The 24,307-nt window shown below is 40.0% G+C and overlaps 1 protein-coding gene across 1 annotated transcript; it reads right to left on the reverse strand.

Moving 5' to 3' along the window:
- Nucleotides 1–18,651: 18,651 nt before the first annotated feature.
- On the reverse strand, nt 18,652–23,973 carry bloc1s5 (biogenesis of lysosomal organelles complex-1, subunit 5, muted). Its single transcript, XM_077624837.1, has 5 exons — nt 23,658–23,973; nt 22,961–23,043; nt 22,642–22,771; nt 22,463–22,521; nt 18,652–19,904 (listed from the first exon to the last, which is right to left on the reverse strand). Exons 1-5 carry the CDS (start codon nt 23,674–23,676, stop codon nt 19,740–19,742), a joined length of 456 nt encoding a protein of 151 aa, XP_077480963.1. The 5' UTR covers nt 23,677–23,973; the 3' UTR covers nt 18,652–19,739.
- Between the last annotated feature and the right edge of the window lie 334 nt (nt 23,974–24,307).

Below are 24,307 nucleotides of genomic sequence, written 5' to 3' on the forward strand. Positions count from 1 at the left end.
CATGCCTGCACATAGATAATCCACCCCTCCCTTTAGAGTTGGGACATCCATGTAATCAGGCCCTCAAAATGTAATAAAAATGGACATAAGAAAACATTGGGAGAACCCAGAATGGGGAATTGCCACAAGCGGTTCTCAACGTCTGTCCTCCTTGCAAGTGACAAACCAGAAGGATGTCTTTCCTGTTTCTTTATGCATGTTTTTGTGGATGTCTAATGGCGGACCTGACATTCATCCTCTATAGCTGACTCGTGGTAATTAATCACAAGGTGTTAGCTTTTGGCTGACTGAGAGACGTTAAAAGTAGTGGACAGGTTCTAGAACAGGTTTCTCAACGCAACTTCTCTACTCTGGTATTTCATGTACTTCTCAGCATGTCTTAATTATGTACTGACATCTTTGTTATTTATGAGCATTGCGACTTTCTCTGTGCATTAACTTTGGAGATGGCCCTGTCTGGAGTTAAATTAGTGATAGAGATGAATTGTTCTAGAAAAACTGTATTTTTAAAAATAATTTGTGAGTGAATTTTTGGGGGGAGAAATTATTTTTTTATGATTGCAAAAAACAACAACACTGGTTTCATTTCTGGGTGACACGCTACCTATTGATATCAACCCAGTGGACATTCACCCTAAAAACAGCCACCTCGCCTATTCCAAGCATTATGGTATATTCATTCAAAACAGACGAGTGGCAAGCCAGTTAGTTGACTTTCAGGTGCTCGTAACGCTTTTAACCCTCCATACAAAGCTGGGCAGGCAGCATCGCACGAGTTAACTGATGATTTGGAGTGGATTTTCGATACCTAGGCCAAAGTGCCGGCAAGCACTGTTGTTTGAGCTTTTGACATAGCTGGAATCACTATTATGAAACCACACAGCTACAACTCTGGCCCTGACAATGAGATGGAACCCAGAATTGTGGGTGAACTTGCCCACTTGGCTGAACTCTTAATGTCAGATACAGAATATTGGATGTGATTGGATTGGATAACTTTATTCATCCCGTATTCGGGAAATTTCATTGTCACAGTAGCAAGAGATACAGGAAAGGCATAGTTACACATAGTTATTAGTTAGCAGTGGCGGGGTGTCAGGGCCTTCAAAGCCTTCTCTGCTGGCCTAAGAAATATCTGAATCATATATTATATTTTGGCCATCAATACTTATCAAATAATTCCAAATTGTCTGTTAGCTTCCTTTCATTGCTTTTCCCCCTGGTTGCACTGCTTCCAGATGTGTGTTTTCATATTGAAGCATTTAACCAATCACATTTCAGCCATTATTTGTTGCCAGGGTCAGAAATCTGCCTCAAGGCCTTCACAATCAGTTCTGCGGGCTCCACTGCATTAAACAAGCGTCGATAAGACTGTTGCTTTAACCAATCAGATTTCGAGTTGGCAACACCACAATGCATTGTTGCAGGCGTAAGGATACGTCATCGCTTTCACCAACTATGATTAGCTAGTGATTAGCCATAGCTACCAATCTGTATTTGGAGCGAACTGCACACGCAAATATATTGTTGTGTTGATTTAAAGCCATTTTCAAGACGGACTATGTCAGAAATACGACAGGACAGGCTCGACTTTCAGCATTAGCTTCGATGGCGATATAAAAGAAGGAAGAAAGAAAGGAGGATGAATATTGTGTAGAGTTAAAAAGGATTTTTGGTGAGTATGGCTATATTCCTAAATAATATTTCAATTGTGGGCCAAGTTCTGATATCTGTAAAGCTCCAGTGTTTGTATTTAAGCTCCAGTGTTTGTATTTAATCACTAAATGCTGCTAGGAAGTGGATTTTACCCTACTTTAGTGCAATTTCTGCCGTTTCGCCATTGACATTCATCGCTGTCTTTTCCCGGGAAAATCACCCCCGGCTCGGTTGTAATGTCTGAAAAGCTCCAGTATTTGTATTTAATCATTAAATGCTGCTAGGAAGTGGATTTTTCCCCGTTGAAGGCGCTACGAGAAAATGCACGGACCGTCACTGCTAGTTAGACAATAGAGTCGCAAAGGCCGCAGAACAACAAAGCAAAAAGCACAAAGTACAAAGCAAAGCAAAGTATATGGGATCATTAAGATCATTAAATCAAATCATTATTATGTGAAAATACAGTATTTTTACTGTGAGTAGTATTCAAACTATTGATTTTTTAATGTATAGATTATATTTAGATATTAATACGCTACAGTGTTTAAATGTTTATAGCTGTAATATTTAATAAATACACTTCTTGATAATTGTACTTGTGTACTTGTATTATCTGTATAGGCGCAAAAACATGTAGTATGGTAGTAATAATAATAGGGGTGATCCTACTTCACGGTTTTTCGATTACTGCGGCCATGTCTGGTCTACATTATGCACGATATTCGAGGGATTACTGTACATCACTGAAAATTGCTGACTGCTGTTGAAACATTCTCATAATAGAGTTAGATTTTCCTTCCACTCAAATTAGAATTATCTATCAATTAAATGATTAAAGATACTAGTAATTTTCTTTGATTTGCTGAAAGCTGAAAATTATTGTGCTGCGGGTCTCAATTCAACCCTTAGGCCCATGTTTCAAATCCCGATTTAAAACATTTTCTATTTGGGATCTGTACTCTGGTATGCCCTACTGAGAAAATTCTCTGCCACCCAGCAGAGACAGGTTGAGTGCGCGACGGCATCGGCCACCACCCAGTGTCGATAAGAATAGAAGTTTTGGATATCGCCTGTTGGACTGGAAATGCCAGAAAAGGAGCCTTGGGTAGCAGCGTTTACCAGTCTGGTGGCGCTGGTGATGTAGCAGAATTTAGCAAATAATAATTTGCTTCGCTAGTGGAACTAATGGAACCAACATCATTGGTGCGTCAACACTGTGTCGAGTTATAGCCTGTCTGTATCGTGTTTAAAAATTGTGATGGGTACAGGAAGTTATTATTTGGATGTTCTTTGTCAAATTGTGTTCTAAAGGAAACAAAGTAGGGCGGCCCGGTGGAGCGAGTGGTTAGTGTGTAGGCCTCACAGCTCTGGGGTCCTGTGTTCAAATCCAGGTCACATCCACCTGTGTGGAGTTTGCATGTTATAATCGGACATATATAATATAATGGGACATAGGCCCTGTTGTCATCATCAACAACAAAAGCCTAATTGTCATCACACCCAGAAACTGCGTATGACGAAATTGGTAGTGCTTCTCCATAAGGTGCGTTTTCTCGGCAAAAGACCCAAATAAGTGATAATTTCGGACTCGTAATTTGGCATTCTGCCGTTATGGATACATCGCATCACCGCCTCGAGCGGATCACTTACCGCTCACTGTCTTTCACTTACCTTCAGTCAGCCAGTCGGAGGCAGATCACCGCCCAAACGTCTTTTCATATTACCTCACCCCGAAGTTATTATACAGAAGGGATTGTGTGTTGTGTTACCGCAAGTTTAGAGTCCTGATGGATGTGGGGAAAAACTGTCCTTAAGCCTATTTGTCCGTACTTTGTGGGACCTATAGCGTCTGCCAGAGGGCAGCAGCTGGAACAGATTGTGACCAGGGTGGTATAGGCCCCCGATGATGTTCCTGGATCTGCTGAGGTAACGAGGGCTGGCAATGTCTTCCAGTGAGGGCAGAGAGCAGCCGACGATCTTCTGGGCAGTGTTCATCACTCTCTGCATGGCCTTTTTGTCTGATGCCGTGCTTCCAGCGTACCACACTGTGATGCAGTATGCCAGGATGCTCTGGACTGAGAGTGACTCTGCATATTCTCTACCTCGGTCACAGTCTGCAGAAGTTCCCCATCTTGTGGAAGACTTCCTGTGTGTGGTTCCAGTTTTTGTCCAACTTTACAACGTCTTTTTGAGTCTGTATCCGTTTTAGCTACCGCAACCAAGATGGCGCCGTTCAAGTGGCAGCCGGCGGCGGTAGCTCCGTCCACTCTTGCTCGTTTTGTGTTTTTGCTGCTTTTCTGTCTTAATGATCTGATTTGGTGATCCTTAATGATCCCATTTACCTTGATTTGCTTTGTACTTTGTGCTTTTGCTTTGTTGTTCTGTCTAATCACCCTCTGCTACTGTCACAATGAAATTTCCCGAATACGGGATGAATAAAGTTATCCAATCCAATCCAATCCAATGTCTTCCAGTGAGGGCCTTTTTGTCTGCTGCCGTGCTTTCAGCGTACCACACTGTGATGCAGTATGCCAGGATGCTGTCCACAGTGGTTCTATAGAAGGTTACCAGAAGCTTGGTGTCCAAGTTGTTCCTCCTGAGTCCCTTGAGGAAGTGGAGTCGTTTCTGGGCCTTCTTCACTACTGCCGTGGTGTTTGTAGACCAGGAGAGCTTATCCATGGTGTGGACTCCCAGGAATTTAAAGGACTGGACCCTGTCTACACATACTCCATTTATGAGGAGTGGGGCCAGATCTGTGCTGTGTTTGTGAAAGTCCAGGATTATTTATTTAGTTTTCGTGGTGTTCAGTGTGAGATTGTTCACTGAGCACCACGAAGACAGTTTGTTGACCTCATCTCTGTAGGCCGACTCATCCCCTCCTGAGATGAGTCCGACCACAGTGGTGTCATCAGCAAATTTGATGATAGAGTTAGACTGGTGGGTTGGTGTACAGTCGTATGTGTACAGGGAGTACAGAAGAGGACTCAGTACACAGCCTTGAGGGGAGCCAGTGCTCAGTGTAATGGAGGAAGAGAGGTAGGGACCAGGTCTAACAGTTTGTGGTCGGTTGGTTGAGAAGTTCTTTATCCAGCAGCAGATGGAAGAGGATAGTCCAAGGTGGGAGAGTTTGTCAGTCAGAATGTCCGGTTTTATAGTGTTGAAGGCTGAGCTATAGTCAATGAAAAGCATCCTCACGTAATTCCCATGGTGTTCCAGGCGGCTCAGTGCTGTGTGTAGAGCAATGGCGATAGCATCCTCAGTGGACCTGTTTGCTCTATTAGCAAACTGGTGAGGGTCAACTGAGGGAGGGATTGTCTTCCTGACATGTTCTCCCCGGGCCTGCCTGGGTTTCCTCCAGGGACTCCGGTTTCCTCTCACATTCCAAAAACATGCATGGTAGGCTGATTGGACACTCTAAATTGCCCCTTGGTATGGATGTGAGTGTGCATGGTTGTCTGTCTCCTTGTGCCCTGCGATCGGCTGGCCACCGATACAGGGTGTCCCCCGCCTCTGGCCCGGAGTCAGCTGGGATAGGCTCCAGCAACCCCTGTGACCCCAATGATGATAAAGCGGTTCAGAAAAGGAGATGAGATGAGATAATTTGATTATTTTGCATTTACAAAGGCAGGCATATTGGTGGGACATGACAAGGACTTGAGAATCAATTGCCAAAAGAACACAGACATCACGCTTTGATCAAATAAATATAAACTTTCAAGAAGGGCAAAAGTGAAAATGTGGGAAGAAAACATTTATGAAAAACATTAATAATATGCTATAGAGGAAACCAGACCCCGGCTTGGATATCAAAGTAAACTGTGAAGCAGGGGGCCCAGTTTTCCCAGCACCTGCTGCTTCCCGATTAGCCAAGTCAAACTCATTATCCAACGTAATGGTTTCTGTGGATGTACCTTCGGTCACTCAATAAATGCTTTAGCAGATGCGTTTGAGGTGCAGGCTGCACTCAGTCACCCACACGCACAGACGCCTTTCTCCGAATCCGATCTGAGAGAACCCTACAAACCCTAGCAAATATATGCACACTTTACTTCATGTGATCCATCGGATCACTTTATTGCTCACCTGCATTAGAATTGAGAGCAAACTTAGTTTGAAGAAACAAAGTAAAGCTCAGATAACTCATAAATCTTAAGTAATTAACATACGTTAAATTAACTTAAACATATTTTTACACCTGTGTGTTAGGGTTAGTAGGGTTTTTTTTCCGCTTCTTGTCTCCCTCCGGGCTTCCCTTCATCTTGTAACCAGCTGTGTACTTTGTAATCAACCCTTGACTGTCTATTTAAATCCTGTGAGTCTGTTAGTCTTTGTTGGATCGTCTACCTGGTTTGATTCATGCCAAGTTTCCATGCAAAGTTCCTCGCTACCCCATGTCTTTCCACATCAGGTTTGATTTTCTTATTTGATGATAAGACCTTGTTAATTTTGTGATTCACGTTTTATCAAAAGTTTTATGAGAACATGCCATACCACGTCCTCAATACATGCAATAAAAGTAGGAACACTTTTTGGAGAGTTTTGCAAGCATGGCCCAATAGATTTAATACAGGCAATGTTACACAAATTGAAGCAACAAAATAATTTCAGCAGTGATTCTCAAAGTAGCCACGTGTAGTGGTAAACTCACCTGACTTCAGTGTAGTGTATATATATATATATATATATATATATATATATATAGTCTGCCTTTTGCCCGAGGTTTGCTTGGATATGCTCCAGCAGCCCACGCAACCCTTGCGAGGATGCACGATAAGAATGAGGAATGAATGAATGATTCTCAAAGTGCTGCATGTATATCATCTGTGGTGTGTAGGTGTCTGCTAGTAGTATGAAAATAAATAGCTGAATAAATTCTCTTGTAAGCCACCTGAGAGTTCAGTGGTTCTTCTTCCTTCAAAAAATGTAGGAATGTACTACACAAGGTTCACAACTTACAAACACAATTGGTTCCGGACAATCGTTCGCAATTCAATGTTGTAAGTCCAACAAAGAACCAATTATATAGGCACTACATGTACTTCTGAGATGGAAGCAATTGGCCCATACAACAGGTGCTTCGGCTCAATGGGCGCAAGATCACGGTAGAGCTAGCATGAAACATAGAGTTCTGTTAGGTATTTATTTTTGGGTGCTTTATCTGTCTCAAGATGTTGCTTTAATTGATTTTTTGTGTTTCAATGGTGCTGGCCACCTGCTATATGTATCCCTGTGTTTTGTGAATGAGGGAGTCGGAGTCTGAGTTGTCTGTCCAAGGGCAACAATGCAGATGTCTGCACAATAAACTTATGCTGCTGACAAACCTCCCTCTGTTTTTGGCCATACCCACCAATTTTGTTAAAACCCACTTGGAGTCCCATCTCAGTGCTTAATTGATGTCATGTTTACTCACGTTGATATAATTCAAAGAATTCAAATATCTACAAATACATTTTTTGGGTCAAACTGATATTGATTTGCAAAATTGGTACGTGCTCTTTTCTTGCACCCCTTTCACGTCAGGCCTTTTCCTCTGTATACTAGAAGTAGCTTGTGGGCAACAATTGCACTCAGACAGTCAATGAATGTTCACAAATTGGATGTCCGTAAGTACGGAACCTCGTTTATGCCACTATATGTAACGTGACTGTATTTTGACTTTGGTCATTAGGGTGGTACTCAGGGGCCAAGTACAATATTTCTGAAAGTAATACTTGTTGTCCAAACAGAAAGTAATTACCTATCTTTTCTGTAAATTTGGTGTCAATAAGTCAGATGGCTTGGGAGCTATTGAAGATATTAGGTTCTAATAACAATAATAAATTAATAATTAATGAGTGTGTTATTGAAAAACTAAAAGGTTTTTGTTAAACAGAAGGTAATTACCTATCTTTTCTGTAAATTTGGTGCCAATACGTCAAATTACTTGGGTGCTATTGAAAATATTAGGTGTTAATAACAGTAATAAATTAATAATTAATAAATGCAGTGGGTTGTTGAAAAACTAAAAGGTGTTCGTTAAACAAAAGGTAATTAGCTATCTTTTCTCTAAATTTCGTGTCAATCTGTCAAATGGCTTGGGGGCTATTGAACAAAATAGGTGCTAATAAAAATTAATAAATTAATCTATAATCCTTATAAAACATGGTTTATGGGTGTGTGAGTGTGTGTATGTTAAGATTCTTTCGCTAACGTGTAACGTAGAGAGTTGAATTTTTTTTATGGTGGCCAGGAACGGGTGTCGGATCCTAATAGACGAGTAATTGAATTTCTTCACCTTCTCTAAGTGTGTAAACTCAACTTTTATTTGTTAAACAACCATTTTTCAAAAGAGATTTTTTAAAATAGCGCAACAATTATCTTTTGGTTCTAAACAAGCAGGTGGGCCCGGCGAATCCGTTTGGGGGGGGGGGGGGGGGGGGGGGTTCTAGCACCTAGCAATGCCACAACATGAAGTACTTAAGTAGAAAATTTGTTTCCTCAACCATTATGATCCCATTTTTAACACATCCCTCCCTTCTCTGCTGCCATTTCATCTGCTTTAATTCTCAGCAGTCAATGCTTCTCTTTCCTCTTGAAATTCATTTTTACACCTGTTATGTGGTACTTATTGTCATTCTATCACATACTTTCCACCTCCCCCACATTTTCTTTTTCTTCCCTCAACTTACTTCCCTTCACTCAGTATGTCAGATAACAAAAAGAAGAAAAATGCTTTCCAGCTCACATCCTTTAATGTTTTAGGCAGGTGAAGGTGTTGCAATGATCTGCGAGAAGCCTTTTCCTGCCGCTGTTTCCCATTCCCAGCACAGGTGTCTACTGCTCTAATGACTCATTTGAAAAGGACATTGGTTCCCATCTGTTGGTCATATCCTGTGTCCCGGATATGATACAGTCTTGTGGATCTAATGGAAAGTCATCTGGCGTGGATTGCAAAGGGCATTCCTGCTCTTTTGAACTGAAATTTGAGAGAAAATCCCAAACCAATCGTCACTATTTTATGCATATACAAGTTCTGCGGCCTTTTTTTTCACCGAAAGGGAACAGTAACACTGTAATCCTATGAATCACAGTAAAAAGAACAATGTTCAAATACAAACATGTAATAGTGGAGTCAAACACAATAATAAAATCCGGGAAGTGGCTGTTAAATAGTGGGCTGTTATAATATTCATTCATTCATTTTGTGAATCGCTAATCTTCACAAGGCAGGGGACATCATGAATTGATAGCCAGCCAAAGACAGGGCACAAGTAGATGGAAACAACCATTCACTCATACTTCAGGGCAATTTACAGTGTTCAACCACACTGTAAATTGCCCTGAAGTATATAATACATGTTTTTGGAATGTGGGAGGAAACTGGAGTACCCAGAGAAAACCCACGCAAGCCCAGGGAGAAAATGCAAACTTGACACAGGAAGACAGAACTGGGATTGAACCCAGCATCCCAGAACTACAAGGCTGGTGCGCTAACTACTCAGCCGCTGGGCTGCCCTGGGCAGTATTATTTTATCACAATTTTATTTCTTTGCATGCACTTGCTTTTTACATGATTAATACCCATTATCCCGTGCCCATGTTTTTGAGTCTTTTATTACATGAATGTGCAATAATAAATACAAACCCAGAGGAGAGAACGCAGGAGGAAAAAGACACAGCAGGTACTAAAAAAGTGTCAGTATCCACAGTGGGCAATAACGAAAGGTCAAAAACTAAAATGACATGACACGGGAGTAAGAAAAAAAAAAAAAAAGTGCAGAGGAAAGGTAATGTTGCCGTACGTGAGAGGGATTAGGGAACGTATCCAAAGAACAATGAGGAAATACAATATCAACACACCTATCAAACAACACTCAAGTCTCTGCCAGATATTGGTGCCTCCAAACGACAAAATACACGCCGAAACATGTCAGGTAAGAAAACGACCTAAAAAACTAATTGTCTGTTATAAACGAACCAGTTAAAACAGATACCATATTTCTCGCATATAAGCCGCAACCTTAAAATTGCCTTAAAATTGTTGAATTTTACAATTTCTCACGTATAAGACGCCCCCTGATTCACAATTTTCACCTCCATATTCATAGTTTTAATAGAGAGTACAAATGTGTTACTTTGAAGGGAAAATCTTAAGAAATCAGATCTGTTATTTCTGAGATACTGCAGGAATCGAAAGAATCATCTGCTTTATTGCATGTTATTTGGGTCAATAATCATAAGGAAGTTAATATGCCTCTCTTTGTAAAGGCAAAATATCAAATTAATCAAATTGAAAAAAGAAATACGTCTATCTTGAAGAGAACCTGATGCTTTTTAAAGACAGCAATTACATTTTCTTACCAGAAGTCTAAGATGTTGTGGCAGCCATATTGTTTCTAATGTCGAAATATCTTGATTCTTTCGATGGTTCATATTACTGAAATAGTTGTCACTTTCAAACAAGAAATAAAATGGATTAAAAAAAACAAAGCGGATTTTTGTTTTATTTTAGAATAAAAAAATGTACAATCATGTAGCTAAACCTTGAAAATCATTTTCATCATCATCGTCTGATTCAAACAATTCAATCTATTCTTCATTTGAGTACTGAATATTATCATCATCCCATCTGGCTTTGTCATGATCATCTACTTCTGTATCTGTTTCTGTATCTTCTTCTGCTGTGTTTGTATCTTCTTTGTCTTCCTCTGTGTCTGTTCCTTTATTGTCCTTCCACAGAATATCTGTGGCTCGTCGGTTTAGTGCTGAAAGCATTCGTTCCCGGTTGTAAAACGCTTGCTTGCTTCGGAGTTGTCTGACCTTTCTTAATGATGTCCAGCTTTTTTTCCTGAAAAGTCCGTCTTGAAAATGGCTTTGACAGTAAATCTGCAAACAAATCAATTTCTTCTGCTCCTTTAGCCATTGCGGGTTAACAAAACCGCTATTAAATCAACACAACAATATATTTGCTTGTGCCGCTCGCTCCAGATACAGTTTGGTAGCTCTGGCTAGTCCACTCTATCACTAGCCAATCATAGTTGGTGAAAGCGATGACGTATCCCTACGCCTGCGAGAAGGCATTGGTGTCGCCAACTCGAAATCTGATTGGTTAAAGCAACAGTTTTATCAACACTTGTTTTATGCAGCAGAGCCTGCAGAACTGATTGTGAAGGCCTCAGGGCAGATTTCTGACCCTGGCAACAAATAATTGCTGAAATGTGATTGGTTAGATGCTTAAATATGAAAACACAAATCTGGAAGCAGTGCAACAAGGGGAAAAGCAATGAAAGGAAGCTGACAAACAATTTGGAATTATTTACTAAGTATTCATGGACAAAACATAATTAATATCAGTCTGTGATTCAGATATTTTTTTAGGCCAGCAGAGAAGGCCTTGCAGGCCCTGACGGTCCACCCCTGCTACGCATATCAAAACACATAGGTGTCTCATCCATGTTACCGATTCTGCAGTGGGTAATCAACAAGCTTGCGGTTGCTAATGATACATTTTTGAGAGTTCCTGATTTTTTCATCAAGTTCGGTTGGCAACTTTTGCGCAATTTTGGTTTTGTGCCACAATGTGAGATCATTTATTTTTTTGAATCTGGTTCACCATCCCAGTCAAGCTTTAAAAGATGACGTCATTGGATACTTGCCAGACTTTGCCAACTTCAAAGCATTAAAGCGGATGGCCAAACTGGAACCTTGGTCAACTCTGCCTCAGCTCATCGAACCACTCAAGGAGGGCTTCTTCCATCTCTGGATTTTGGCTAGTTTTTGGTCTCCTCTTGGCCTTTTTTATTTTTGCATAGATTGAAGTGTTGAATAATTTCTCCATCTTCTAACACACTCTCATCAACTCCAAAGTGTCTTGCTGCGTCATATGTGTTGCCAATATCTTCTGCATACCTTACAACTTTCAGCTTGAAATCACTTCTGTAAAACATTCTTCTTGATCTTTTTTCTCCAACCACGATTATTATAGAATCTTTTCTTTCTGTGTTCCAAAAAGGTGTTGTCTGCACGTAGACAAATTCAAAAAAGAATTCGCAGGAGCAAGAAGTGTGTCTGTAGCGGTCTACTTTTCACCAAGACTGTGTGTGCAATATTAGGATGAGAGGCATTAGGAAGGAATCAATGCTGATATTTTAACGATCAACCCTAAGACCTTCGATCAGCCTTAACAACTATTGGGATGTGTTGACATGGTAAACACTACGAACATCTATCAAGGCTCCTCGCATCTGGCCAGTCAGAGCACGTTTAACTACGATAATATGGCGAGGCCCTGAGCGAGCAGTGGCAGGCACAAGTGAGTTTTTTCACATTTTATGCAAGATACGTTTTTTTTTTTTCTTGACTTTCATTCATATATGTCAAAATAAATGTTGTATAGCGTTTCGTCTGAATCTTTTCTCTATTTTGAAAACCATTACCGTATCGGCCACATTGTCTTGCGTTATGGCGTTTCGTCTTTGTCACCTTGCAGTTTCGTGCATGTCAGGTCTAATTTATGCGCATATAAGCCATACCCTGGATTCGCTCATCATTTTTTTAGCAAAAGTGCATACGTGTAATATGCGATAAAATACGGTACTATCATATTTTTCGGATTCTGCACTAGAATATCTTTCAAGTTCCTAACGTGAAAAAAATACAGTAATACCTTGAGATTCTAGCTTAATGCATTCCGGAACCGAGCTCGAATGTCAATTCATTTCGTATCTCAAATCAAATTTTCCCATATAAATAACTAAATAACAATTAATCTGTTCCCATCCTCTTAAAAAACATGTAAAATAGGATATTGCAATGGAAAAACATGTTCTTAATTGTTCTAATTCCCCACCTACGCTCACAAAGTAACAAATACCTATCTAGTTGTTATGATCTGCAATAAAATGTGTCATTATTATGTACAACACTGTACTTACCTTTGAGACAGACGGTAGCGGCTAATGGCTAATGGTGTGTGCGGCGGCAGAGGAGAGAGACTTGACAGCAACACGTTCGGTTCGCTACACTTAAGTGATACTACGTAACATAACGGAAACTTTAAATTTAACTTAAATAAACGTCACTTACTATACACCAGTGGTCCCCAAACTATTCCAGAAAGGGCCGCAGTTGGTGCGGGTTTTCGTTCCAACCTGTAAGAGGAAACCTTTCCACCAATTTGGTATCCTATAAGTGCAATCAGTGGATTGCAGTCAGGCGCTTCTTTTTTCAGCAGAAACCTCATTGGTTAAACTGTTTGTGTTGGATCGGTTGGAACAAAAACCTGCACCCACAGCGGCCCTCGAGGACTGGTTTGGAGACCTCTGCTATACACACTTAAAAATGGATGTAACCTTGTTGAGCTATAGCCAAAGATGTTGTTTAGTTTAAACAAAAATGAGCCAGGGCGCCTCGGAGTCCTGGGAACCTGTGATAGCTGCCGTCCACCATGGACGCAAGGCTTCCTGACGCTTCGGTCTTCATCTGCTTTGACTATTGTGGATGTGTTTTGGTCACATGCTATAGATAAACCCACTCAAACGTCTAACTTGTGTTTTCCACCACTCCCTTTAATCGGGTTCATCGAATGTAAGAAACAGAAAAGACGTGTAAGGTCAGAACGGAGCTGGGAAGCTGTCTCAGTGGTCCTTCTCCTTGCAAGCAAAAATTCCATGAGACTGTCTTTTCCTCTTTGTTTGTGCATGATTTTGGGAATGTCTAATGGCAAACATTACTACACATATTTAAAAAGAAATATCAGTAGTGAAATAAAGCAGCTAGAATTCCTTTCTAAATCTGACAACATCCTGCCAAGTCCAAACTCATTACAACAAACCTGAGCTGGTGTACCTTTTCACGACAGGCTCAAGAAGAGGCACCACCCTCATCTCCGACTATTGGATGTGACCTTTCACAGGCTCTGTTTTTCTTTCTTTTCAGTCAAACCAAAAAATATACAAGCGCAGATGAAAAGGTGCCTTACTGGCAGAGGCTAACCATGTTTCCGTCTTGTCATTTCTTATTAGTCGATGATGAGCTGTCGCCATGTTGGACAGCTGCAGCGTGTCACTTACACAAGAAGGCACGCTCACAAGCACACATGCATGTTAAATACAGACGAGGCAAATTGCTGTTGACTGTTTTCTTGTGAAGATTTACTGGCATGTGCCTCCTCTGATCTCGGTGACCACCACATTCTGTCATGGTCCATGCCATCACAGCCTCTTTCTTTGACAACCATGAATGCATATTCACATACAAGCAGAGGAAACTAAGCGTGACCTTGCATGAAAACTTAAGGTGTAAGTCAATGGAAAAAAAAACCTAAGCCCTTTCCCCTCCTTACAGAATGTGTTTCTGTGATGAACTTCTAGTCTCAAGCAAAATAAAGTGTACATGTGCATTAACTTTTCTTCAAATTTTCAGGTAGGCTTTTATGCTTTTTAGTGGATGCCTCAAATCAAATGTATTGAATAAAAGTGAATTTAATTGAATGCTTTTATTGACATTATACAAGTATAATGAGATTTAAAGCTTTCACCCCATAGTGCACAAATAACAACAGACAGACAAATAAATCATCAATAACTAAGTAGTCCAAGTGAGGTCAGCAGAGTGAAGCAGGCTTGTTCCGTCTGAAGTCCAGGATGAGTTTCATGGTTTTTGGAGACAGTTTTTTTTTTAAATTTATTTTATTCATTTATAAAATATAACATGTAAGCACTGCTCCATTTTTTAATCAACTGAAACTCAAATAATGAAAATAGGAACAATGTTAAAAAGATAATAACCTAATAAAATACGGTGGGTAGCTACTTGGTGTAGTGAGTTGTTCACTTGCCTGACTTGAGCGCGGGCAGACGTGGGCTCGATTCCCGCCGAAGTGCGAATGATAGGGTACTCTGTCGATTCGCCGAAAGACGTTTGGGCGACTGACGTTTGGGCGCTGGACAGCTCGCCGCCCGGAGGTTCGGGGGTCCGGATAGTTCGCCGACCGGAGGTTTGGGCGGCAGAGGTTTTGCCGCCGTGGGATTCGCGCGCTCGCCCGGCCCCGGGTCGTGTGTGTACAAGTTTGTCAACCTCGGCCCGCGGGCCATATACGGCCTGTTAGGATTTTTTATCCGACCTGCCGCCGGCGTTGTCCAAATTAAAGTAAAAATTAATGACGTCCGATTCATGTTGACTGAGGTACAGATGCTATTTCTGTTATTAGTCTGTAGGATGAGTGTTGGAGTAATCATTATTATAAATGTGTTTGCAATGCTTATTTAGGAATATAAATCCTTATTACAAAAATGCTTACAATATTAATCAATATATTTGCTTATTAGGAATAGTAATGCTCATCCTAAATGTGTAACAATATATATATGTGTTGATTGCTGTGCTTTTATGTTAGAGTTATTGGCATTGATAAAAGCAATTTTAATGCATCTCTTGCTAAAGTAAGGACTGTGGTTCACATCAAGAGGACAGGGAATGGCCTTGGGCATGGAGAGGTCTCACAAGTGCTCTTGGGAACTGCGAACTGTTTTCGGCTTCGGAAGATGGTCTCACAACAAGCGCTCTTGGGAACCATGGACTGTTTTGGGAAGCACATCTTCACTGGAGGGTTCGCATCGAAACTCTCTTGGGAAGATTCGACAAGACCTACAATTGTTTTGAGAACTGTACAAAATTGTTGTGAGACTCTACGAATGTTTAGACTTCTGTGGGGCATGGCGTTAAAATCTTATGAATAAATTAGCGAAACGGACTTTGAGTTGTTAGAATAATCTTGACTGGACGAGCGGGTGGATGTATTCTCTTCTTGCAAGAATTAAATGGAGATGTGACTACAGATGCCTTTTTTATTGAAAGCTGAGCTAGGAAATACCTAAGGATAAACCTAACAATGAGTTTGAAAAGACAGCAATGGGTTGGTTTAAATGCGGCCGAAAAGAGCATTTAATGATGCAATACAAATACTGGAGCATTTCAGACACTACAGCGGGGCCAAGGGAGCGATTTCCCCAGTAAAAGACAGCGATGGACGTCAATGGCGTACCGGGCAAAATGCACAAAAATCCAGCCGAAAACGGCATTTAATGATTAAATACAAACACTGGAGCTCTGTTCTAGTTCATTAAATGCGCTTTTCGGCCGGATTTAAACCAACCCATTGCTATCTTTTAAAACTCATCCTACAGACTAATAACAGAAATAGCATCTGTACCTCAGTCAACATGAGTCGGACGTCATTGATTTTTACTATAATTTGGACAACCCCAGCGGCGGGCCGGATAAAAAATCCTAACGGGCCGAGGTTAACAAACTTGTACACACACGACCCGGGGGCGGGGCGAGCGCGCGAGTCCCGCGGCGGCGAAACCTCCGCCGCCCAAACCTCCGGACGCCCAAACCTCCGGGCGGCGAGCTGTCCGGCGCCCAAACGTCTTTCGGCGATTCGACCGGCCACGGAATGATAGTCTGTCTCTCTGTGTGACCTTCGGCTGACTAGCAACTAGTACAGGGTGTAGTCTGCCTTTTGCCCCAAGTCAGCTGGGATAGGCTCCAGCACCCCCCACCTCCCTAGTGAGGTTAAGCGGTTCAGAAAATGAATGAATGAATGGATTTTTTTCTTGTAGCACATTACATTATGCAGGAGGGCGAAAATTGATGTACAATGTGTAATAGTAATCATTAAAAATATTACGCAAAGTAAAATCATAATGGCAAATAACTAGGTTTGCTATCATTTTATCATTCGATTTTTTTATTTCACCAGAAATTGTGACATTATACTTAGAAAATCAGATATGATAATATTTTAACTCACAGAATATAACGTTTGTTTTGTATTAACAAGTAAAAGAAAAACATGTTGGCTCACTATACTCTATTTTAATGTTATTTGATATTTTACTGGGAGAAAAATATATTTTGGGGGTGAGCCTTGGTATTTGAAAGTATAAGAATTAGTGGTGTCGAATCTATAAAATATTGTAGCAAATGCCCATGAGTACAATGTATCACAAAATTTCTGCTCAGTCGTAATTATTTCAAAACCCAAATCGATGTAAACACATTAAAAGTGTATTTACCCCATCTGGTGGCGTGGTTGCTATATTGCATTTCCCTCAACAAGCCAAATTATGGACGTAGAGCAGAGGTGGGCAAACCATTCCTCGAAGGGGGCTGACGGTGCAGGTTTTTGTTACAACAGTTCCAACACAAACATATTAACCAATGAGGTTTCTGCTGAAACAAGCAGCACCTGACTGCAATCCACTGATTGCATTTCTGAAATACCAGATTGGTGGAAAGTTTTCCTTTAAGAGGTTGGAACGAAAACCCGCACCCACTGCGGCCCTGTCTGGAATAGTTTTCCCACCCCTGAATTGTAGAGTAATACATTCATTAATACGTTTTCTGAACAGCTTCATACTAATAATAATAATAATCGGACACAGGCTTTGTCATCATCATTGACTCGACAAAAGCCTAATTGTCATCATACTCAGCTGTGTATGACAAAATTGGTAGTGCTTCTCCATAATGTTCATTATGTTGTATTTTTTCAATAGTTTGCCAAAAGACAATATTTAAAATAATGTAAAAATAGTCTGATAAAAATAGTCTGATTTAAATTGTCCTATGCTTATTTATTTTTACATTTTATATCGATTTTGCGTGAATCGCATTCACTCTGGAAATATTCCGGAAACGGGACAAGGGTACACCTGAAATGGGGTCGACAGAGGTTGGCAGCTTTGCATGATGTAACAAAATGGTGAAATGAACTGGGTTTAAAAATCATGTAGGGTCAATTTGATGATTTTCTTCTAAATACAATGGTACCTCTACTTATGTCCCAAGATATGAAAAAAAAATCCAAGTTATGAAATGTCAAACGGAACAACGATTTTTTTATTATCGTCATAGAGTTGTTTTCCTATCTCCAAACGCCTCACAGTCCTCCCATTGGCCAATAGGAACCTGCATCTCGACGATCCCAAAATCAAGGGCAGCCTGTGAAGGGGTAGCGACCATGACATTGACAGTGGCGGGCCGTCAGGGCGTTCAAGGCCTTCTCTGCTGGCCTAAGAAATATCTGAATCATATATTATATTTTGTCCATCAATACTTATTAAATAATTCCAAATTGTCTGTTAGCTTCCTGTCATTGCTTTTCCCCCTGGTTGCACTGCTTCCAGATGTGTTTTCATATTGAAGCATTTAACCAATCACATTTCAGCCATTATTTGTTGCCAGGGTCAGAAATCTGCCTCAAGGCCTTCACAATCAGTTCTGCAGTCTCTGCTGCATTAAACAAGCGTCAATAAGACTGTTGCTTTAACCAATCAGATTTTTTGTTGGCAACACAACAATGCCTTGTCGCAGGCGTAGGGATACGTCATTGCCTTCGCGCAGGCGTAGGGATACGTCATCGCTTTCACCAACTATGATTGGCTAGTGATTAGCCAGAGCTACCAAACTGTATCTGGAGCGAGCTGCACAAGCAAATATATTGTTGTGTTGATTAAAAGCCATTTTCAAGACGGACTATGCCAGAAATACGACAGGACAGGCTCGACTTTCAGCATTAGCTTCGATGGCGATAGAAAAGAAGGAAGAAAGAAAGCAGGATGGATATTGTATACAGTTAAAAAGGATTTTTGGTGAGTAAAATATGGCTATATTCCTAAATAATATTTCAATTGTGGGCCCGGTTCTGATATCTGAAAAGCTCCAGTGTTTGTATTTAAGCTCCAGTTTTTGTATTTAATCACTAAATGCTGCTAGAAAGTGGATTTTACCCCATTTTAGTGCAATTTTTGCTGTTTCGCCATTTATGTCCATCGCTGTCTTTTCCCGGGAAAATCACTCCCCGGCCCAGTTGTAATGTCTGAAGAGCTTCATTATTTGTATTTAATCATTAAATAGTGCTAGGAAGTGGATTTTACCCGTTGAAGGTGCTACGAGAAAATGCACAGACCGCCACTGGTTTCTACTTACAAAAAATCCAAGTTAGGAAACTGCTTCTGGAAGTAATTCATTTTGTAAGTCAAGTTACTACTGTACTCATTTACACAAGGGGACCAAAAGGTAGGCAAACATTCAGTAAAATTACATTTTAACAAAAGACAGGTTAAAAAAGATACATTTTTGTTATTTTTAAGTGAATCTGTCTACAGAGTGTAAATTAAATGTGTATTGTTTTTAATATACTTTGCCGTGGCGATAAGCTCCATGTATCTCACTGTTATTTTATTATATCTTATTTAGCAAAATCAGTGCTGATTAGTGTATCACACATTCTCATATTTGTTGTTTCAACAGGCCTGTCAAGTTAATCTGAAAGCATATAACGCGAACAACTCCAGCATCATCATTTTAATAATAGCGAAAAATAAATGTAACACTTTCAGGCTGTGATTATTTTAGCCTTCACTGTCCCAAAGCCTGACAATGTCTGAAAAGGACAAGGTATAGATGTAATTATTTTCATGTGCGTATTGCAAACATTTGAAAAGTAGGAAATTGGAACCATTGGAACGAGGCGAGTCATGTTGATGTTATTGAGGCAAAGCAGCAGTATTGGAGGCAATGGATTTGATGTAGCCTAGTAATCCGCTGATACTGATCATTCAGGTAGCGTTCATCATGAAACTTATTTCACAGACTGCTAGATTACTTGACGATGTCAGGGCTCAATTATTTCAGACACACGTGAGCTGGTGATTTATTCTGGAAAAAAAGTTTCTATTTGGCCTTAGTTCTATAACCTGTGCTTTTTAACACAACTGCTAGGCACGATGCCCCCTCAATTTTGTGTTAGGGTAAATTGACCAAACATGGGTTCCTTTGACGAAATGGTGCATCAATTCCTTCCAGGCAGGGATTTAATACAACCAACCTAGCAATCAGTATATTTGTTTTTCATATTTTTCCAAGTGACATATTGCAGATTGTTTCCTTGTTGTGCTTATTCTATCAAGTTATTTGTGATGGTATGTGAAAACATCTCAATCACGCAAAAATATTTATGATTTGGAAAAGACAACAAAAACATTAACTTTTTTCTGTTGCTATACCCACACGCACACAAACAATGTCTAAACATTTTACAACAACTTATCAAGGTCCATCTTCTCACTGTACCGAGTGCTTACTAGCCCTAAAGCCTTGGTATGCTTTTCATCCACTTCTTCCTTCAACTGCTGCTGCTCCTTCAGGAAGTCTGCCCAATCAACTTTTAAATGTTCCATGTTTTCCTGCAGTTTGCCACTCTGCATGGACAAAGATAGACATGAATGGTCAGATGTCCATCAAATAAATACCATTAATTACTTGAACTTCATGTGTAGTTTAGCTCCTCAACATATTTTCTCTCAAATAAGCCGCCCCCACGCATTAGCCGCATCATTAAAATTTTTGAATCTTACAATTTCTCGTGTATAAGCCGCCCCCTGATTCACAATTTTCACCTCCATATTCATGGTTTTAATAGGCAGTACAATTGTGTTACTTTGAAGGGAAAATCTTAAGAAAAATCATCGCACGTGGTATTACTGAGATACTGTATGAATCAAAAGCAAATTATTTGGGTCAATATCATCAGGAAGTAATAATCTAGTAATGATTGTTTTCTTACTGCAAAACAGAAAATAACAAACAAATAGTAAATTATACTTTGCTGACATCTACTGGTGAAAAATAGTAAAGCAACGCTGCAAGTCTTGCGCGCATAGAAGCCGTACCCTTGATTCAATCATCTTTATTTTTTAGTTGCAAATACGGCTTATATGCGAGAAAATACGGTATTTGTTACACCTTAGACTGTGTTCAAAGCGGGTACAAATTGAATAAAACCCTTTTATCATCAATATTATACAGACGCTCCCCTACTTACGAACGCAATTGGTTCCGAGCGATTGTTCATAAGTTGAATTTGTTTGTAAGTTGATTCAGTGCTATATTTTGTATTATAATTTATGTTTAAGGCCGATATAAGTATATTGAAGGTTTATGTAAGTGCATTTGTATGTTTAAGGCTTGTATAAGTAACACGCATTGGTTTGTACTGAAAAAAATAATAATAATAAAATGGAGAGAATATGTACAGTACTGTAGAGAGAGAGAGAGAGAGAGATTTATGTATTAGAAACTGGCCAAAAGAAGCGACCTAATGACAATTGCACAGTTTTCTTCTTTTTTTCATCATAAATGATGCGGTAGCACTGTATGGCATCATTCAATTGATTTGCAAACTTTGTGCAACGTTCAATATTTGGGCCCTGCTGCTCGATCTTTCTGTTTATAAATGGTACTGACGGTCGAACGATTCAATGCCCGTGAAACGCTCACCACTCTCACGCGCATCAAGCTTCGTTATTATTGCCACTCGTTTCAAATGACATGGCTTGCCTCTTCCTTGCAACTCCCTCAATAGAAGCCTTTAGCTTTTTACCAACCATATTCAATATTGGATGCATGAGATATTTAATGATACAAATGAAAAAGGTTCTTTGCACACTGGAGATACATTCACGCACTTCCGCATTGCAACGAAGAAGAAGGTAGATGCTGGGTGAGCTGAGCTCTCACAGCGCCAGGCGTTGGTATTAGCGGCGGAAAGAAGTACTACTCCGAAAAAGGCGAAATACAAAATTGGATTTGCGAACATTTTTGGACTTAAACGCAATTTGCAGACATGTTCGTATGTACCGTTGTTCGTAAGTTGAATGTTCGTAAGTAGGGGAGCGTCTGTACCGGTTATTGAGTGTAACACAATCTGTTTTATGGTGTTAAATTTAGAGCAAAATTTTCAGACGTCCAAACCTTTTGATGTGGGAGGGCTGTTGTAAATAAATAAATTGTTAAAAAGACCTATTTAGCCCATTCAAAAAATCAAAAATAATGCTTGACTGAATTACTGCAATTTTGCAATACAACAGCTACTTATTCCCTCTGCGTTGAACCCTGCGGCTAAGGGCTGTGATGAGCTGTATGTATGTAGTAGGCCGCAGGGGTCTGCAAACTGGTCCTCGAGGCCTGCTGTGGGTGCAGGTTTTTGTTCCAACCGATCCAACACAAACAGTTTAACCCATGAGGTTTCTGCTGAAACAAGAAGCACCTGACTGCAATCCACTGATTGCACTTCTAACATCCCAGATTGGTGGAAAGGTTTCCTCTTAAAGGTTAGAACGAAAACCTAGACCCACTGAAACCTTTTCTGGAATAGTTAAGAGACCGCTAATAGGGTTTTGAGTATCTATACTTAAATGTTTTTATCTGGATATGATATTTGATTGCAACAGTATCAATATCCAGTTATGAATGAAGACAGGTCACCCAAAATTTGGTATCATGGGGGTGAATTTTATTTTGCTCTAGTGTTGATAAAAATTGAGTATATTTTTTCATTTTTTTTTTCATTTACGCTGCTAGACGTCCAAACCTTTTGAAGTCGAAGGTTTGGCCACAAATGAATAAAGATTCTCGCTCCCAGTCCCACCTATGTAAATCAGATGGATTCAACAACTACTTGTGATAAATTCAATTGAGGAGTTTTAATTCAGTTTTAAGAGACACATGATTGAATGTCTATCATGGTGTTAGCAGCACATTTTTCATTCATTCATCTTCCATACCGCGCATCCTCGTACTCTGCCCTAGACCGGTCGCCAGTCAGACAAATGGCACAGAGAGACAGACGCCCATTCACACTGACAATCATACTGCCACCACCAGGAATCGAGCCTGTGCCTGCCTGCACTTTTAGTGGAGAATATGGTCCTAATCACATCTCTCTGTCAAGTGTATACACATAGCCATTTACAATTACCTGCTGTGTTTCAAGCTCTCTTAGATAGACTCTTTCCGCCATGTGATTAGCTGCCTTCACTGTGAAGAAAAAGTTCCACACAATATGACAATCAATATAGTGGAAATTCCCTCTGAATCAATTTAAAAGTACTTCATAATTGTTATTGTGTCACTATAGCTGTGCAAACGTGTATTTACATCGAGCAATGACATTTGAGAGCTGCAGCTTTACACCATTTAAATCTGAAGGGAGCACTTGGTCATTTGCTTCTTGCACTGCTTTACTCAAGGTTTCCAGGAGTCGGCTGTCCCGGTGAGCTCTTTTCTCCTGGTATAGGGAAAATATGATCTCAATTCAAAGGCGATGAAGCATTGAATTACTAAAGTTTTATCTCATAAAAGCATGGTGCCATCAAAACTGAAACATGCTCACGATGAGTGTATTATTAAGCCACTTCCCATTTTATGTCAAAAGAAATTAAGCAAATATTGATGTATGGTAGTATCTGTTTGATACCTCAAATTCTCTCACAAAGTAACGGATCTCTGCATTGATAACGGGCCTGTGGTCAAGCAGCCGGGACTGGATATCACCAACATCTGCAGTAGCGAAAAAGAAAACCTAATGGTGACGTTAAATACACATTAAAATGGCATAACAATGAACTAATTTACGTCTTATTTCAGACATATGATCGATCATACAGATCAAATCAAGAGTAAATTACATTAAGTCAACGTTCCCCAAACCGGTGCTCGAGGGCCGGTGTGGGTGCAGGTTTTTGTTCCAACCGGTCTAGCATAAACAGTTTGACCAATGAGATTTCAGCAGAAAACAAGAAGCACCTGACTGCAATCCACTGATTGCATTTGTAGGACACCAGATTGGTGAAAAGGTGTCCTCTTTATGGGTTGGAATGAAAACCCGCACCCACTGCGGCCCTTTGTGGAATAGTTTGGAGACCACTGCATTAAGTGGAAAAACACAACTAAAGAACTACTGAACAGCTTCTACTGATCGATGGATTAGAAAACTCCTTTTGCATCTCCACCTAGTGACAATTTAATGCCCGAAAGAATCCATATTTGTATTTTCGTACATAAATAACGGTCACCTATTGATACACCGATTTGTGAAAATACGTACATAAGTAATGAATGCATGAACCATGGCTTAACGTAGGAAATCATAGTTAACTGGTCCATTCACTCACCTTTGATTATTTTGTCCATTTCCAGTCACTCATAGCCACATCAGAAGCAAAAGCTCATTTTAATTCGCCTTTGAGGTAGCTACAGTCGCTAGAATGCCAGGTTTATCAGCTTGTGACTGTTCTATCGAAAAGAAAACATAAGATAAAGCGGATTTTAGTTTAACACAAACAAAACCCGGTCGTATGCATGTGTATTATATATCTGACAAGGCGTCGTATCAATGTTGGTTCCTGAAAAACACCAGTCACATGAATGGTAGTCAGCTGACACCAATAACAAAAACATTTACTACTACTTCCGGGTACAACGAAGCAGGTTGAACCATGTTGCCAAACCATAGTTATCACATTTATAGAGTTTATAGAATTTTTATATAATTATATAAAAATATATAATTAGAATTGAAAAATTGAGGGATGTATAAGCTATTTTAAAACTTAATTCACTATAATGTTAATCGAAATGCACTGTTACAAAACGGCTAAAGAAGGATAATGGCCATCCCAGTTGCTCACATCGAGCATTGAATGCATCTAGCACTGTATATATGAGATATCTACTGCCAAAGCTGCTGTCTATTTAGTAGGAATTCCTATATTGTTGTGAACTGAGATAATAATAAACATTTATGTGATGATAGCGATTGAGG

Source organism: Stigmatopora argus, chromosome 17 (genome assembly GCF_051989625.1).
Source record: "Stigmatopora argus isolate UIUO_Sarg chromosome 17, RoL_Sarg_1.0, whole genome shotgun sequence".
Classification (NCBI taxonomy): domain Eukaryota; kingdom Metazoa; phylum Chordata; class Actinopteri; order Syngnathiformes; family Syngnathidae; genus Stigmatopora; species Stigmatopora argus.